The following is a 17,595-nucleotide window of genomic DNA, read 5'->3' as shown; positions in this document are numbered from 1 at the left end:
AGGCAGAGGAGCTCTTCCGGAAACTTCATGTAGGGTCCCAGAGTTCGCCCAGAGCCACCGCTGTCCGTGTCAGGGAAAGAGCACACAGTCTGGCACGTCCAGGCCAGAGGGAAGGCGTGCAGGTAGACCAGACCCTCCGGCAGCAGAAGAGAGAGGAGGTCCCAGCTCCCAGAGCTCGTGGCCTTCCCTGTAACGCCTTTATTCCCTTAGGGATGAAGAAAACCATGGAAAGTACAGCCCCAGGCAGGGTGAGGAGGCCCCTGCTTCCCGGTGCTTTCGCTGCTGTGACCCTGGCAGCCCCGTGTACCAGGCCATCCCCATGCCGCAGATCAACATCACCATCTTGAAAGGTCGGACGGCTGCAAAGCCACCAAGGGGAGCTACCCCTGGGCGGGAGTGGGGGGTGGCTCTGTGCTGAGCGGGGAGAAGACGCAGCGGTTAGGGTGGATGAGGTGGGTGCAGAATGGCTCCCGCAGGGCCTGGCGCAGGGGCAGGCTATCCTCTAGAGGTGAAGGAGGAGAAACTCCCACCTGAGGCTCTGCCCCCTCGCCGGGAGGAGAGATTGGAAAGAGGCCCGCAGGACCAGGACAGGAGGAGGGTCTCACCCCAGGCTGCACCCGAGCCTCTGTAACCTCTGTCAAGAGGCTCAGTGGGCCCCGCCCCCTCCGCCCCCAGCCTGCTTTCTGAAATGCCCTGGGCCCCCGTGGTCCAGATAACCTCGCACAGCCCTGCGAGATCTGACTGAGGAGCTCCGGGGCGAGCCTGACATCTGCAGTTCATTTGTTCCGAGTCCTCCATGCGCCTGGCTGCAGTGCCTGTTGCATTTGGACAAACCCCCATGTTCCCTTTTCTTTGCCAGGACTTCCCAGAGCGGGGGGAAATGATTGCTTCTGGATGAAAATAGAACACTCCTTACAGTTGGGTCAGCTTGCCTGACACCACGTGTTTTCCTGTCCCTTTAGGTGAGAAGGGTGACCGGGGAGACCGAGGCTTGCAAGGGAAATACGGCAAGACGGGCTCCGTGGGCGCCAGGGGCCACGTGGGCCCCAAAGGGCAGAAGGGGTCCATGGGGGCCCCCGGGGACCGCTGCAAGAACCACTATGCCGCCTTCTCGGTGGGCCGCAAGAAGCCTCTGCACAGCAACGACTACTACCAGACCGTGATCTTTGACACGGAGTTTGTGAATCTCTACGGCCACTTCAACATGTTCACGGGCAAGTTCTACTGCTACGTGCCGGGCATCTACTTCTTCAGCCTCAACGTGCACACCTGGAACCAGAAGGAGACGTACCTGCACATCATGAAGAACGGGGAGGAGGTGGTGATCCTGTACGCCCAGGTGAGCGACCGCAGCATCATGCAGAGCCAGAGCCTGATGCTCGAGCTGCGGGACCAGGACGAGGTCTGGGTGCGCCTCTTCAAGGGCGAGCGGGAGAACGCCATCTTCAGTGACGAGTTTGACACCTACATCACCTTCAGCGGCTACCTGGTCAAGCACGCCGCGGAGCCCTAGCCCGGAGGCCCCGCGGCCCCACGCTGCGCTCGCTGCAGCCCCTCCCCCAGGCCTGGCTTCCCCACCCCACCGCCCCGGCTTCGCGGCCTTCTACAAGACGCCCCTCAAGGAAGGGGAAGCAAGAGCAGCTGTGCTTGCCGGCCACGCAGGCTCCTGGGTGGGCTTAGCGGGCAGGCACCTGCGAGGAGTGGTGGGGGGGCTTCCAGCTCCCCTCCGTGCGCATATCCTTAGGCGACCCCGCGGGCAGGCTGCCACACGGCAGGGTGTCCCAGAGTCCTCCTTGCTCCCAGGGCTGGAAATAATGAGGGAAATGCTAAAGTGTGTGAAAGGAGCAAAGGTAAGCCATGTGGGAAAAGGGAGGTGTAATTTTGCCTCTGCTCCAGCGGCACTGACTCCCCGGGGAGGCTGCTCTCGCCTGACTTGCATGTTCCAGAAGACCTGAAGTAGTCGCGGTGGGCCATGGGGGGAGGGGTGGAGGGCGTGGGGACCCTCTTAGGCCACGTATGAGCCTTCTTGGACAACAGCTGAGCTGACATCCACGTCTGGGGGACATCCTGGCCTTGCCTGCGGGTTCAGCTGGTATTTCTGAGCCACAACAGTGAGGGGGTTCGGGTTCAGGTAGCGAATGTCAGCTTTCAGCCCTTGGCCCTGGTCTCTGGGCTGAGAGAAGCAGCCTGCTTGCCGGAACCCACAGACTCCTGAGTGCAGCTGGGGACGTCAGGAGCCCCTGGGTCTGCAGATGTCTCCATGAGGAGCAAAGTTCAATACATCCACGGCACAGCCATCCTTCCCGGCACGGCTCTGCTCCATGCCCCCCTACTGCCCAGGAGCCCTGCGCAGGGCCTTCATGCCTGTCACCCCAGCGTTCCTCCTTCCAGACAGGTCAGCCACGGAAGGCACTGCGGCCTTCGTTTTGTAGCAGGGTCATGGTTAGATAATATTTTCTACAAAACCTCCTTGCACACCATCTCTGAGTCCTGTTGCCCAGAGGGTTCAACACTCGGCAGCCCCAGGGCTCTCCCCCAGGCCTCTTTGGTCAGCAGCCCAAGACAACATGGGAGGGGCTTCCTCTGGGCCCCAGAGCAGGGAAGAGCCGGAAGGGGCTGGAAGGCTCCCCCTCTACCTGTCTCGGAGCCCCCGTGGGGCACCATCCCTCTGCCCAGGAGATAAGGCATGTCTCAACCACTGGAGGCAAAACCCTCTCTCTGAGGTGGGGTGTAGACGTGCCCGAAGGGGCTGCTGCCTGGAATTGGTGCTCTGGCCTGTGGGTGGCTTTGGCTGGGTGGCCCTTCCCTGCCTCTCTCCATTAATGCCCAGGGCCAGGGTCCTGCTCCTACCTGCTTGGGCCCCGAGCCCCTCCAGGAACCTTCCTTCCCACCGCCTGGTGACCCTTGGTCTTGACCCATTCCTCTGCTTTCCCTGGGCCTTGCCACCCGGTCTGGGGTCTGCACATCCTTCCCTCTGAAGGACTTCTGCTGGTCAGACTTGAAAAATGGAGTTTCTCTGGGTGTGCTGGTGAGCAGAGTGCCCTCCTCCTGCTTTGTGCTGTCCCCAATGCTCTTTCAGAAAACATTAAACTTGGACCACGTGTCTCAGCATCACGGCCTCCTCAGTTTGCTCCTTGAACCAAATCCTCCTCCTTCCTCTCCCCATCCCTGCACCCCACCTACTGCCCGTTGGAAGCCTGGGGGTCCCCAGCTTGGCACCTGGGAACATAGGTAGCCAGTGGGCACAGCCTGGGCCTGGAACGGCCTTGTTCCTCGGGGGAACACACTTTATAGGCTCAGCTGGACATGGTTGCATTGGGCACCCTGTGCTTAGCGGAGCCTGCGAGCGGCCGGCAGGAGGCAGGGCTTGGGCAAGGGTGATCTGGGTCCCGGGGCTGCCGTAACAAACCGCCACAAGCCCGATGGCTTGAAACGACACACATTTATTCTCTCGCAGCTTTAGAGTCCTGGACTCCTACACTGAGGTGTTGACAGGGCCCTGTTTCCTCCCAAGTCTTTAGGGAAGGATTCTTCCTTGCTTCTTTTAGCTTCCAGTGGTCCTGGTATTCTGTGGTTGGTGGCTGAGTCACTCTGATCTTTGCCTATCTCCATCTTCATGTGGCCTTCTTTCTTGTGCCTGTCAGACCTTTCCCTTATTAAGACACCTGACATTGGATTTAGGGCCCATCCTGAATCCAGGATGATTTCCTCTCAAGATCCTTAATTACATCAGCAAAGACCTTATTTCCAAGTAGGGTCACAGTCATGGGTCTCAGGGGTGAGGACTCAGACATACTTTTTGGGGGAATACAACTCAACCCACTACAGTGATCTGCAGGCTTGAATACCCCCACCAACAGCTTCCTTCGTGCTCAAGCCGTGAAGAGCAGATGTTCCTTTCTCTTCTCTCTATGGCTTGTCAACTGGGTTAGCAGCCAGGGCCCTTGCCTGATGGCCAGCAGGGAGTGCAGTGTCCTTCTTTTGCCTGGTTCTAGGATCAGCCTGTGCTCAGCTCTGGGCTGGGGCCAGGTGGGAGCCGGCAGACACTACAATTCTGCTCCCTATAAGACAAAGAGCAGACACCGCCTCCACAGAGCCGCAGCCATCCATAGAAGGAAGTGCCTTCTATGCAGCTGGGAGGAGGGGCTGAGGGTATTCCCCAAAGATGTATGGAAGGAATGGGTCAGCCTCCTCCAGGTGCCTACTGCCTTGGGGTACAGTCACACGGACTTTGTTAACACCTGTTCTATCCCCCGCCAAGCCAACATGGGAGACGAGGCAGTACCTGCTCCCAAGCCCACACAATGCCTTCTCTCGCGCTTTGAGCTCCCCCCACACCCAGCCTTTCCTGCCACTGTCTTTCCACTCCCTTCCTGATTGCATTTCTCACTCTCCAAATATTTACCCTGCACCTGCTTTGTGGTGCTAGGTGCTGGGGGCATCATGACACATAAGATGGGGTACTTGCCTTCCAGAGGCCTTTTCGGGGATGTTAACTGCAGTCCGACGTGGTTGTAGCCTTCTCAGAAGAGTTGCATACATGGCACCTAGTTATGGGCTCCATCTGACTCCCCCCCACAAAACTGTTTATTTTGCATAGGCCCCTTCTCCTGTGCCCTGACCTTGGCTAGTAAGGCATTGACTAGCCATTCCTGGAAAAGACCTGATAAACTCAGCTGCAAAACAAATACTAGTGTTTTAGCAAAAAGGCGTAGAGACAGCCGATGACTCAGCTAAAGGAGAAAACTGTTTATGCTACGACTTTCAGGAGGCTCCGTAGTCAGGGGTGGGAGCGGTGAGGCGTGCACTCCCCATCCTATGGGGTTATCGTGTGTGTGCACGCACGTGTGCGAGAACGCAATGGCATGATGGCAAACTGGGTTTTTGGGGCCCTAGTAATGGGAATAAAATGAGACCTTCTCCCAGATCATGAAAACAACAACAACAACAAAAAGGTAACAAAAAAATAATAAATAAAACAAGATGCCTCCGGATGCAAAAGAGTGGAGCTGGATCCCTACCCTACACCATATACAAAAATTATCTCAAAGCGGATCAAAGTTCTTAATATAAGGGCTAACAGTACAAAATTCTTAGAAAAAAGTATGGCTGTAAATCATCATGACCTCGTATCAGGCGGTGGTTTCCTAGATGTGACACCAAACCCCAAGTAACACAAGGGAATATAGATAAATCGGACACCGCCAAAATTTAAAATTCTGGACTTCAAAGGACATGACTGAGAAAGTGAAGGGACAGCACAGAATGGGAGAAAATATTTGTAAATCATAGATCTGATAAGGCACTTATATCCAGAGTACATTAAGAACCCTTGCAACTCAATGATTAAAAAAAAACAAATTAAAAAATAGACAAAGGGTCTCAATAAACATTTCTCAAAGAAGACTGACAAATGACCCATAAATCCCTGAAAAGATGCTCAGTATCATTAGCCACCAGGGAAATGCAAGTCAAAACCACAGTGAGATGCAACTTCACAACCAACAGGATGGCTGTCATCAAAACGACAAATGTTGGCAAGGATGGAGAGAGGCTGGCACCCTCAGACACGGCTGGCAGGAATGTAAAATGGTGCAGCCACTTTGGAAAACCGTCTTACGTGTCCGCAGAATATTAAACATAGAGCTACAGGTGACCCAGCGATTCCAATTCTAGGTGTATACCCAAAAGAAAAGAAAACATTGTGGATGAATGTCCTTGGCAGCGTTATTCATAATAAAAAAAGTGGAAACAATCCAAAAGTCCATCAGGTGATGAATAAATGAACAAAATGTGGTCTGTCTGTACGATAGAGAAGTACTCAACTATAAAGAAAGTAGTGAACCTGCTACAGCCCGGATGGACCTCAAACACATGAAGCCAAGTGAAAGCAGCCAGTCACAAAAGACCACATATTATATGATTCCACTTATGTGAAATGTCCTGACCAGCAAATCCATAAAGACAGAGAGTAGATTAAAGGTTTCCAGGGGCTGAGGTTTGGGGGAAGGGAGTGAGTGCTAACAGGGATGAGGTTTTCTTTTTGGAGTGATGAAAATTCTAAAATTGATGGTAGGGGTGGTCATGTGACTGGGTGAATATACTAAAACCATGGACTGCACACTTGAAACGGGCAAATTGTATGTTTTGTAAATTATATCTCAGTAGTTATAAACACACATGCGCGTGCATGCGCACACACACACACTAGAATGCCTTGCCCTTCTCCGCTGAGGCCTGGGGAGTCCTGGAGCTCCAGACAGGCGACCTTCAGAGCCAGGCTCATTATTCTGGGCATGGCTCAGGAGGGGGTCAGGGCCCAGGGTTCAGTGAGGTGGGATGGGATTGTCAGGCTTAGTTCTTCCAAGAGCATTACTTAACAAGCATTTTGGAACCAATTGTTGGATGAGATCACACAAACGCAGGAGGCTGACTCAGGTGCCAAGGGAAGCAGTCCACAAGGAACAGCTAATTGAGGACCATGCCTTTCTCTCTGATGTCCCCACACAGCTGGAGTAGGGCTTGGAAAGGCATAGTGACCTCAGATGTCCTACATCAGCTGGCCCTGGTAACTAGCTCCTCCTAGGGCAGAATGGAGCAGAGCCCATTTCTCTTTATGCAGATGGTCAGGCAAGGACAAGAAATTTCCAATTTAGAGATTTTCACAAATAAGAGTAGAAGTCTGTATACTCTAGATAACTCGGAAACCTCCTTGCTGAAAGATAAGAAAACGTTCCAAAGGTTTAATTGAGATAGCCACCAAATGAGCCGTCCATTTGGTCTGAGATCCTCCTTACTAAAAATATCCAACAAGTGTGTATTGCATGCTTGCCATGCGGGGGGTGGGGGGGGTTGGGTGGGAAACTCACAGTAGCATTATCACAATTGCTACATTTGAGGAGATAAAGGTAAGACAGAATTGTGGCAGAGAACTTGAAACTAATACTAATTAATAATAATCAATCAAAAGGAACGTCCAGAAGTGAGAAACAGAAGAAGAGACACGAAGGGCTCTGTGGAGGAGCATGCCAGCATGTTGTACAGAGTTGAAGGGAAAAATCAGTGACTTGGAAGATGAGTCAGAAGAAGATATTCAGAAAGGAGCATGGAGAGATGAAGGGAGGGGAAATACAGAATGGAGAACATATCCGCACGGGGTGGACAGTGAGAAAGCCCAACGTGTGGGTGGCTGGAGTGCCAGAAGGGGACACGGAAGAATGCTACAGAAACAATATTTGAGAAGAAAGCGGCTGAGACTTTCATCTGATGGATGAAAGTCACGAAGGCACAGACTCGAGAAACTCAGTGAATCCCCAGCAGCATGAATGAAAGCAAGGGCACGCCCAGCATGGACACGGTGGGGAAACCATTACAAACCAAAGACAAAGAGGAAAGCTGAACCACAGGGGAATGTTTTCTTTCCCAGGAGCACTAATGAGCCCGACAGCTGACCTCTGGACAGAAGGAGTGGAAGCCGAGTGAGAGGGGAAGGGCACAGTTGAAGGACTGAAAAGTCACAGTTGTTGATCTAAAGTTCCGTTCCCAATGACAGCATAAAAAATCAAGACAGTTTCAAGCAAAAAAACTTGGGAGCCATTGACAATGGCAAACCTGCACAAAATGAATGTGATTCCAGAGGGAAGGTCAGAAACACAGACATGAATGACAAAATGGTAAATTGGGTGGTAATTCTAAACAAACAGTGCCTGTATATATATTAAAAAAGATGTCTTGGGGGCGCCTGGGTGGCTCAGTCAGTTAAGTGTCTGCCTTTGGCTCAGGTCATGATCTCAGGGTCCTGGGATCGAGCCCCTGCTTGATCGCTGAGCGTGAAGCCTGCTTAAGATTTTCCCTCTCCCGGGCGCCTGGGTGGCTCAGTTGGTTAAGCGGCTGCCTTCGGCTCAGGTCATGATCCTGGAGTCCCGGGATCGGGTCCCACATCAGGCTCCCTGCGCGGCGGGGAGTCTGCTTCTCCCTCTGACCCTCCCCCCCTCATGCTCTCTCTCTCTCATTCTCTCTCTCTCTCTCAAATAAATAAAATCTTTAAAAAAAAAAAAAAGATTTTCCCTCTCCCTCTGGCCTTCCCCACCCTGCTCATGCATGTGTGAGTGCCTTCTGTCTTGTTCTCTCTCTAAAAAAAAAACAAAACCAAACAAACCCACAAAACTATCACATCAGACAAAGTAGACATTAATGCATAAAGCATTACTAGAAACAAAGGTGGTCATTTCACGATGATTGCTCAGTCAATTCACCAGGAAGAGAGAAGGTAAATTTAAAGTCTACACGTACCTAATAACACAGCCTCTAAATACGTAAAGGCAAATGAACAGGAAAAAATAAATGCAGAATCATAGTGGGAAATGTTAACACACCTCTCTCAGTAACTGATAGAATAATCACATTCTTTTTTTTTTTTTTAAGATTTAGTTATTTATTCTAGAGAGAGTGCGTGTGCAAGCATGGGAATGGGCAGAGGGAGAGGGAGAGTGAGAGGATCTCAAGCAGACTCTGTGCTTAGCGCAGAGCCGGACTGGGGCTCGATCCCATGACCCTGAGATCATGACCTGAGCCCAAATCAGGAGTTGGACGCTCAAATGACTGAGCCACCCAGGTGCCCTTAGAATCATATTCTTAAAAAAAATCAGTAAATAGAGGATTTGAGAAATATGATAAGAAAATCTAACTTAATGGTCATTTTTAGAACACCAACTGCAAAATACACGTTTTCAGGTGCACATGGCCTATTTTTAAAAATTCACCTGGTTTTAGCCATACAGCAAGTTCTACTTTCGAAGGACTGAATCATACAGAGTAGTTTCTCTGCATATATTCAGTTATATACTCAAATATATAATTCAGTGATGCTAAAAATCCATGACAAAAAAGCACATTAGGGCACCCCCCTATGTTTGGGAGTTAGGAAATATACTTTGAAATAACCCATAGATTAAAAAACAAATCACAAGAAAGTTAGAATACATTTTGAAATTAATTAAAATGAAAAAAAAAAAAAAAACCCACGATGTACCAAAACCTGTGGGCTATACTAAAGCCATGTTTATTTATTTATTTATTTATTTATTTATTTTTATTTTTTAAATGTTTTATTTATTTATTCATGAAAGTCAGAGAGAGAGAGAGAGACGCAGAGGCAGAGGGAGAAGCAGGCTCCCCGCCTAGCAGGGAGCCTGATGCGGGACTCGATTCCAGCACCCTGGGATCATGACCTGAGCCGAAGGCAGGCGCTTAACCACCTGAGCCACCCAGGCGCCCCTAAAGCCATGTTTAATGTGTTACCTTCGCTCAAGTATCAGAGACGAAGAAGGGCTGAAAATCAATGAAACGGGCGTTCACTTCAAGAACTTAGGGAAAGACCATCAAATTAACCCAAAGAAAGTAAGAGGAAGGAAACAACAAAGATAACAGGAAAAAACAATGAAATAGGAAGAGAAACAAAAGAAACATCACTCCAGATGCTGTAGACACGGAAAACAGGACGTGAATTTGAGGGACAACTTTATGGTAACGCATCTGGAAGATGAGATGAAATGAGCACTTTCCTGTTTCCAAAAAACCCAACTCCCGATAGTGATGCAGGAAGAAAGGGAAGATCTGAAAAGAATCGAATAGACTCTGTAATTAAAAAGCTTTTAACAGTATCAACTTGTGGGCTCAGATTGTTTTATGAGTAAACTTTTACCAAATGTTTGTGGACAAGCAAGCTTAATCTTGCACAGACTCTCCCAGAAAAGAGAAGAGGGCATATTCCCCACCTTGTTTCAGATGATCATAATGTTGACGGCAGCACCTGGGAGAGCACTGTGGGAGGGGGGAGTGCGGGCCGGTCCCTCGCTCAAACAGAGGAGGGAAAATCCGCATCAGCCTGTGAAGCCCACAGTAGGAGGGAAGAGGACGTGTCACGAGCAAAGTGGGTTTATTGTGGGAAGACAGGCCTGGATAACATCGTAAGGTCAATGTGTTTTATCACATTAACAGGGACTTACAGTGAACGTGTTTGATGAGACCCAATGTCCATTCAGGATGGAAGAGTCTTGGTAAACCTCCTATTGGCAAGGCGTTCCCTTGCTTAATAAAGTCCACCTGCGGAAAAACTGACAACAAGCACGTAACTCCAGGTGAAGTGTGGAAAGCTCTCTCTGGAGACCCGGGGCAAGGCCGGGACTCTGCGAGGACACTTACTCGGCATTGCTTTGGAAGTCTCGGCCAGTGAGGTAAGGAAGGGAAAGTCAATGCAGGATGTGAGGATTTAGAAAAGGAGGAAATAAAATTGCCATTATTCGCAGCTGATGAGTTACACAGAAAATCCCAAAGAATGTGCAGGTTAATTAGTAGTTGATAGATGTAGGGTCCATATACAAAACCACGGTACCAGCAACAAACAGAAAGTGAAATTTGAAAACAAACGCCAGAGTCGTTATCATTTGCCCCATAATAAACCACTTAAAACACTCAGTATCTTAAACAGACCCACAACTCATTGTTTCTCATGACTCTGGAGGGTGGCTGGGTGCTTCTTTCTGCTGGCCTCGCTGGGCTCCCTCGCTGGGTCTGCCGTGGGGCTGGGGCAGGTGGCCGACGTCGGGCCACCTCTCTCCACATTGTCCTCTATCCTTCTTTACAGCACGGTGCTCTCAGCAGAGGGGGCCACAAGGGCAGGGGCAGAAGCTGCGCGACCTCCTGAGACCTAGACTCACAAGTCCCAGCACAGCGACTTTGGCCATATTCCACCAGTCAGCCCAGAGAGGTGGGTACTACACTCCATCCTTTGTTGGGAGGAGGGGAAGAGAACGTGCAGCCATATCGAGCCCATCGGAGATGCCACTTACACGTGTCCTTCACCTACTGGGGTAAATCTAACAGCAGGTGTGCAGGATGTCTGTTTGGAGAACTACAGAATATCACTCAGATGATATAAAATCTAAATCTGTGCACGGTGTGTTGGTTCTTGCCTTCCAAGAAGCAAACACCAAGGCAGGACTGGATGGGCACGAGATTTATAATTATAAAAGTCTATAGTCAGGAACAGCCAGATGGAAGAGATGCATAGGGCAGAGGATGTGGGAAGGGGGGGTGGAGGTTCCATGAGCTCTCTGGAGGGGGGGTGGGGGGGAGGTGTGCCCCCTCCCAGCACCTCCATGGGCTCACCAACCCCGAAGCTCTCCCAGCCCCGGAGGTCAGAATTTGTACAGAGGCTTCAGTGAATAGGCATGGTTGATTAAATCATTGGCCCATGGTGATGAACTCAGTGTCAGTCCCTTTCCCCTCCCAGGAGGTGGGGGGCCTGGTCCCAAAAGTTCCAACCCTCTCAACAAGGTTGGTTCCAGGTCAAACCAGCCCCCATGCTTAGGGTCTTTCCAAAAGTCTGGGAAGTCCCTCTCCCTGACATAAACCCTGGTGTGGCTGAAAGGGGCTTATTATAATTAATAAAAGACACCTTTTTGGCTCTTATCACTTAGGAAATTCCAAGGGTTTAGGAGCGCTGTGCCAGAAATGAAGGCCAAATATACATTTCTTTTCTTTTTAAAGATTTTATTTATTTATTTGAGAGAAGAGAGAGAGCAAGCGAGAAGGGGAGGGGGAGGGGCAGAGGGAGAAGCAGGTTCCCCACTGAGCAGGGAGCCCAACAGGGGCTTGATCCCAGGACCCCAAGATCATGACCTGAGCTGAAGGCAGACACTTCACCGACTGAGCCACCCAGGTGTCCCCCAAATACACATTTCTTATTATGAAATCACAACATCACAGAGCCCCAAACAGATTCAAGCATGTATGGACACTGATTTTCCAAAAAGGAGCCCTGCAGAGCACTGGATGAAACCACAGACTGACTGGAGATCTACATGATAAAAAATAAAATGAGCCCTCCTCCCTCATGTCATAAACAAAAATGAATCCAGCTGCAGATCTGAAGGTGAAAGGCAAAACAGTAGCACTTCTAGAAAATAACCGGACGGAGCATTCCATATGGTCATGCCTTTGGGGCAGGGAAATACATTTTGAAAAAGACACGAAAGTACTAATCATAACAGACAAGACTGATGAGTTCTGCTGCAGCAAAATCAAGGGCCGTTCTGGGTGGTGCAGAGAGGAGCTAACAGAATTTGTGAAGTATTTAGAACTTGATGGAAATGTCAGTGCTGCCTATGGAAACCTGTGGGACACGGTGTGAGGCATTCTCGGGGAGACATGCATTCCCCTGCTGCATTTATACGAAAACAAGGATTTACAAATAAGTGAACCAAACTGTCCACTTTTGAAACAGAAAAAGAACAAGAGAATAAAGCCAAAGAAAATAAGAGGAAAGAAAATAAAAGCAAGAGGTTAGGGAAACAGAAAACAAACCAAAAAATAGGACAAACCCAAGTGCTGGTGTTTTGAAAAGACTAATAAAATAGTCCTTTAGCAAAAAGCGGCAAGGAAAAAATAAAAGACACAAATAAACAACATTGAAATTAAAGAGAGGGCATAACCAAGAGATTAAAAACTATGATCAGGAAGGACTTAATACCCCACATCTGAAAACCTTAATGAAATAGACACTTTTCTAGGAAAACATTTATTAGCAAAACTGGCCCAGGAAGAAAGAAAAATCTGAACAGGCCAAAAAACAGAAAAGGGAGATGACATGTTAAAGACCTACCTCCAAAGGCATCTGGAAGTTATATATCTGCAAAATACACACACCCCACCACTAAATGTGACAGTTATTAGCTAAAAATGTAGGAGAACATCTTCCTGACCTTAAAGCTGGGACAGCCCTCCTCAATAGGAGAAATCAGCAAAGTCATGAAACAATGTTAATAATTTGACCATCTCGGATCCGAAATACCAATCCTATGAGATACCTTGAAAGAGTTCAAAAGAAACAGAGCACATAGGGCACCCGGGTCGCTCAGTTGGTTAAGCATCTGCCTTGGGCTCAGGTCATGATCCCAGGGTCCTGGGATGGAGGCCCGCATCAGGCTCCCTGCTCAGGGGGGAGCCTGCTTCTCCCTCTTCCTCTGCTCCTCCCCCCCTGCTTGTGCTCTCACTCTCAAATAAATTAATAAAATCTCTTTTTTTTAAAGGTACGCAGCACACGTATTTGCTCCGTTTACATGTATACAAAGCAAGTAAGTATCTGGGACATGTGATACCCTCCCCTGCATCAGTAAGGAAAAAACCCCGGCAGAAATGGGCAACGACTCCAACAAGATTGTCTCAGGAGGAAGGATTCATTTCCAAATGGCTGGCCAGCAGTAGAAAAGCTGCGCAGCCTCACATTAAAACATCCAACTATGTGCGCCCATCAGGTGAGCCAAAAATCCGGAAGCTAGCCAATACCAGGGCCGAGAGAGGCGTGCGGCGAGGCAGACTTCCCCAGCGCAGGGAACACTGTCAGTGTGAGAGCCCCTTTGGACCAGCTCCTTAGGGGCTGACTGTTGAGTCTGGAAATGCGCACGGGATTAGTTAGCAACTCCTGTGTTTGTATCTGAAAAAGAAAAAACAAAAACAAAAACAAAAACCCTCTGCGTGCCCAAGAAGGTTTATACGAAGACATTCCTTTTAACATTTAAAAAACGAAAGCAAACACAAGCTTGCTGTGGAAATGTCTGCTGATGGGTGGAGGGGTAAGCAGACGCTGGTGTGTTGAAGAGGCAACGTTATTTAACAACAGCAAAAATGAACGTGTTAGAGCCACATAAATCAGCATGGCTTGATTTAAAAAATATGGCGGGGTGGGGGGAAGCAAGACATGGAGTAATCTGTACAGCATGATACTATTTTTATAAGCCACACACCATGTTCCAGGTGCATACATGTGTGTGAAAGGATTTACAACATCTGTAAGGATACAGGCCCGACTGATGAAACTGGTGAAACACAGGGGCATTTCTGAGGGACAGAAGGCAGGGAAACCAGCAGGGCGGTGGGTTGAAAGGGACATTAGCTTTATCTGCAGCACTCTACATTCCTAGAGGGAGAAAATGCAGGTAATGTGCGTGTAGGGACCGGGCGAGGACAGGCACTCCACGTATTGTCACGCAGTGGGCGCGAGGCCACGGACGGAGCCACACAGGCAGGCCATGTGCAGGGGAGCACGTCCTGGATTTTATCTGGAAATCTTACAAGGTTAAGGTTTTAGAGGGCCCAGCCAGATGTCAGAGGGGACTGGAGCCCCAGCAGGGACCAATGTGACCTCAAGGCAGATGTGCGGGCCTCCAGGCTCGTCCTGATCCCCACGGAGACCAGGAGCCACAGGGGTCTGCCAGGAAGGCAGCAAGCAGGAGCCAACACACAGGCCACAGGACCCGCTCTTCCCGGTCCCCCTAGACCAGAGGCCAATGCTGTGCAGACGAACAGAAGAGAGAGACCCGGGCATATTTTTTCCCCCAGAGACTGAGCATTACCTAAGGGCTGTTTAGTATATCCCTAAGAACTACATTTTGATTGTTGGGATGAAAAGTTTATTTATGTAATCAGGAAGCTGCAGGTAAGCACTTGCGAAGAGCTGGTTAAGTACAGAACAAATCAAGACTTTACATCTTGTGGCCTCACCTGATCACAGCTGGAGTGAGCTTCGTGGCCCTGCTCCCCCTTCTCCTGGCCAACCTCCCAGGGCTTTGCACTCTCTGTCCTCCCCATGGACCGCTGTCTCCTGCTCCAGCTCATATTCCGCAGCCTTAGTCATCACCCCACGCTTGGGGTTTATGGAAGCTTGGGGCCTCACGAAGTTCAAAGTCTGCAACCATTGTAAAGAGGCCTCTCAACTTGGCTTGGGCAGCAGCTGCAGCCCAGAGCTGGACACTCCCAGCTACACAAAGGGGTTTCGGTGGCTGGGGGAGGAGAGCCTCAGGCTGGCCCAAGCTTGGCCCTGTGGGCCCCAGCCCTGCATCTGGCCTCCTTGGACTTCCTGCTTCTGAAAGGGGTTGTCAACCACCTCTATTCTGACCTCAGTCTGTACTTTCTGATTAAATTCTTCCTTGCAGCTTATCTCTTAACTCTGGCAAAAGACCCTTAACTCTGGCAAAGTATCCCTTTCCCAAGGTGGGAACCTAAACTACCCCCTTAAGCCACAAACACTGCCCTGAGCCCACAAGACCCCGCAATGATTGACCCTAAGACAATGATCAACCTGACCTTCACTGCCCACCGGCACGTACCCACCCACCTTTGTCCCACACTGTCCTTATATAAACCTAGAAGTGTTTTCAGCACTTTGGAGACAGTCTTTGAGACGCTGTCTTCCGGCTGCCGCCTCACTGAAATAAATTCCTTTCTCGTTTCCCCACCACTCCTGTCTCTGCCTTTGGATTTTGCCAACGGCGAGAGGCCAAGCCTGGTCTGTTTGGGACCCCGGGAGCCAGGTGCTCATGCACCATTGGGCCCCAGCTACACTTCTCTTCCCTGCTCAGGCCCCCTTCCTCCACATTTACTGTGAACTGTACCCAGGTGCTGGGAACTGGGCCATCTGTGAGATGGCTTCAGGCCCTGTGAGCCTGGGGACTCTGCAGTTACTGCACAGCACAGACTTGGGGTGTAGAAAAAAAAATCCGTGCCTCAGTGGAACACGATGCATCGTCTACCATACGTCCTTTCTGCTGTTATGTGACTCCAGACTCTGTCTCTTTTACCGCGTGCAGATGGTCTCTCTAGGGGTTCAGTGATCTCCCCACCCCCACCCTGCAGAAAAGCTAGTTTTGCCTCAACTTAGATATTCATTTCAGTGCTCCTCATCTATAAATAGGTCTCCTTTTCTATTATCTTTGAACCGGTTCTAACATCGTCTGATAGCTTCGCTAATTAAGGAGTAGAGTAAGTCTTTATCTCTTGTCCGTATTTACATCCGAATGAGAATTAGGATTACATCTTTTCCTGAAAATTATCTTTGAATAGGGTTAGACGAACCGAGCTCAGATCTAACTGCTACAGCTTACCGACATTGTAACCTTCGGGACATTGCTCTTCTCCAAAAGTGGGCTGCTGGAGACGGACACACAGAGCTTCTGAACCCAGGGCGCCCGCGCAGCCGCGGCCCCGCCCCCGCCCCCGCCGCGGCCCCGCCCCCAGGCCTTCCTCCGACTACAAAGTCCCCGCCACCCCAGCGGAGCCCAGAGTGCGGGCTGGGAGTCCGCGCGACCGGACAGGGCGGGGCAGCCGTGCCGCGCAGTCCCTCCATTGGGTGGGGGCGGGCCCGAGCCTGTGATTGGCCGGCGGCCGGAGGCGGGGACGGGTTCAGGCCTGCGATTGGCCGGCGGCGGCGGAGGGAGCGGCACCGTGATGGAGGCGGCCGGGCCGGTGACCAGGGCGGCGGCGCGTAAGAGGGCGCCCAAAATCCCGGAGGAGCAGCGGGAGCGGCGGCCGGGGCGGCGGCGACCGCGGAGGAGGTGGGCCGGGAGCCTCAGCGTCCTCGCCCGTGAGACGGGGTGGTGATGCCCTCCGCCGCCGGCCGCGGGTCCACGCGGAGGGGGCCGGCTGGTGGCATTGGTGCCCTTGCAGGACCGGAAGGGGGTCGTGCCTGGAGGGGGACATCTGAACTGGGTCTTTAGGGAGCATGTGGCGAACGGGAGGAAGGGTGTTCTAGTCGAAGGAACGGAGTGGGCAAAGGCTCAGAGGCACGAAAGGGGTGGACGCGTCCTTCTGAGCCCATGCTTGGTTCCTTGTAGGGGCATTTGCGCACCTGCGGGGAAGTTAGCAGCACCGCTATGGCCTTCTTGGAAACAGCATCCCTAGCTTTGTTTTAAACCCCAAAGAGTGAGACCAGGGGTGTTTCAGACTGGACAGGGATGGCAAAGGAGTGGCTGCCGGCTGGTGGGGAAGATGTTTGCTTTTGGATGAGAATGTTGAGATGGCTCGCTCCCTCCTGAGGGAGGAATAACAGGTGGCAAAGGTTGTCTGGTACCTACTGACGGTGTTCTCATAGGTGCTGGGGCACGGGGAGCTGAAGGATAGAGAAATCATGAAGGAAGGGGGAAGCGCAGGGTGCAGAACGAAATTCTAAAGGAAGCATTTTCCGTAGTACTTGCGCTTTCATGAGACTTGAATGTCTCATCCCCTCCACCCACCCAGGTAGTTTCAAGGTCCCCTAGGAAAGTTATGAGGAAGTGGCCGTGGATGTGGGGAGATTTAGAGAATTTCCACTTTTAAGCCCGTGGCCAATAAACGGCAGCTGCAGTGTCTTCTCACGTTCTAATGATAATAATTGTTTTTAAAAGAAAGCTAATTTGGATTTATCCAGGATTTTCCAACTCTGTGTTAGAAGGTTAGAAGGTTAAGAATCCTCCACGACAGCTGGGGAGTTAGCGTGGGTTCCACGGAACACATCCACGGAAACGTGGACCAGGGAGAAAGCCTGGCCCTGCTCTCTTAGGCCCCGAAACTCTCTAGTTCTGTGAGTTTTCTGGCCCCTTTGCCACAGCAGAACCTGTGGACCATGTGAAGTCTGACTTTGGTCTCTGCAGGGTGACATCTGGAGGGCTGGTACGGGGCCTAGTTGTATTTAGAGGAGAGGAGGAGCCGTTGTGTGTCCAGGCGGAGGGCCAGCCATGGTCCTAACACAGGCTGCTATAGGCAGATCAGCGCCCACTAGTC

At 50.8% G+C, this 17,595-nt stretch overlaps 2 protein-coding genes and 1 long non-coding RNA gene across 16 annotated transcripts in view; 2 read left to right on the top strand and 1 right to left on the bottom strand.

Moving 5' to 3' along the window:
• C1QTNF1 (C1q and TNF related 1) overlaps positions 1–13,202 on the top strand; it is a 29,732-nt gene extending 16,530 nt beyond the window's left edge. For 5 of the 9 annotated variants that reach the window (XM_031041589.2, XM_031041593.2, XM_081804344.1 and 2 more), the window contains 2 exons: positions 211–350; positions 963–3,111. In XM_031041589.2, coding sequence (XP_030897449.1) covers positions 211–350; positions 963–1,513 — 691 coding nt within the window. In that variant the 3' untranslated portion in view covers positions 1,514–3,111. Of the gene's footprint in view, positions 1–210; positions 351–962; positions 3,112–9,999; positions 10,412–10,645; positions 10,812–13,091 lie in introns of those variants that run through there. The other 4 variants (XR_014140347.1, XR_014140346.1, XM_081804346.1 and 1 more) reach the window with 4 other exon arrangements.
• ENGASE (endo-beta-N-acetylglucosaminidase) overlaps positions 13,195–17,595 on the top strand; it is a 12,204-nt gene continuing 7,803 nt past the window's right edge. For 2 of the 5 annotated variants that reach the window (XM_031041587.2, XM_081804342.1), the window contains exon 1: positions 13,195–13,316. Coding sequence is in view for 2 of the 5 variants with exons in the window: in XM_081804341.1 (XP_081660467.1) it covers positions 16,285–16,391 (107 nt within the window). In the remaining 3 variants the exon portion in view is untranslated. Of the gene's footprint in view, positions 13,317–16,234; positions 16,392–17,595 lie in introns of those variants that run through there. The other 3 variants (XM_081804341.1, XM_006745514.3, XM_031041586.2) reach the window with 2 other exon arrangements.
• On the bottom strand, positions 13,219–16,045 carry LOC115944938 (uncharacterized). Of its 2 annotated transcripts, none has more exons than XR_014140348.1 (2): positions 14,563–16,045; positions 13,219–13,495 (listed from the first exon to the last, which is right to left on the bottom strand). It is a non-coding gene; the product is annotated as an uncharacterized LOC115944938 (long non-coding RNA). The 2 variants fall into 2 exon arrangements; XR_004079431.2 differs by having other exon boundaries at positions 15,942–16,045.

This window comes from Leptonychotes weddellii, chromosome 15 (genome assembly GCF_054177405.1).
Source record: "Leptonychotes weddellii isolate Sample4059 chromosome 15, ASM5417740v2, whole genome shotgun sequence".
Taxonomy (NCBI): domain Eukaryota; kingdom Metazoa; phylum Chordata; class Mammalia; order Carnivora; family Phocidae; genus Leptonychotes; species Leptonychotes weddellii.
This window is presented reverse-complemented; position numbering and strand designations above follow the sequence as displayed.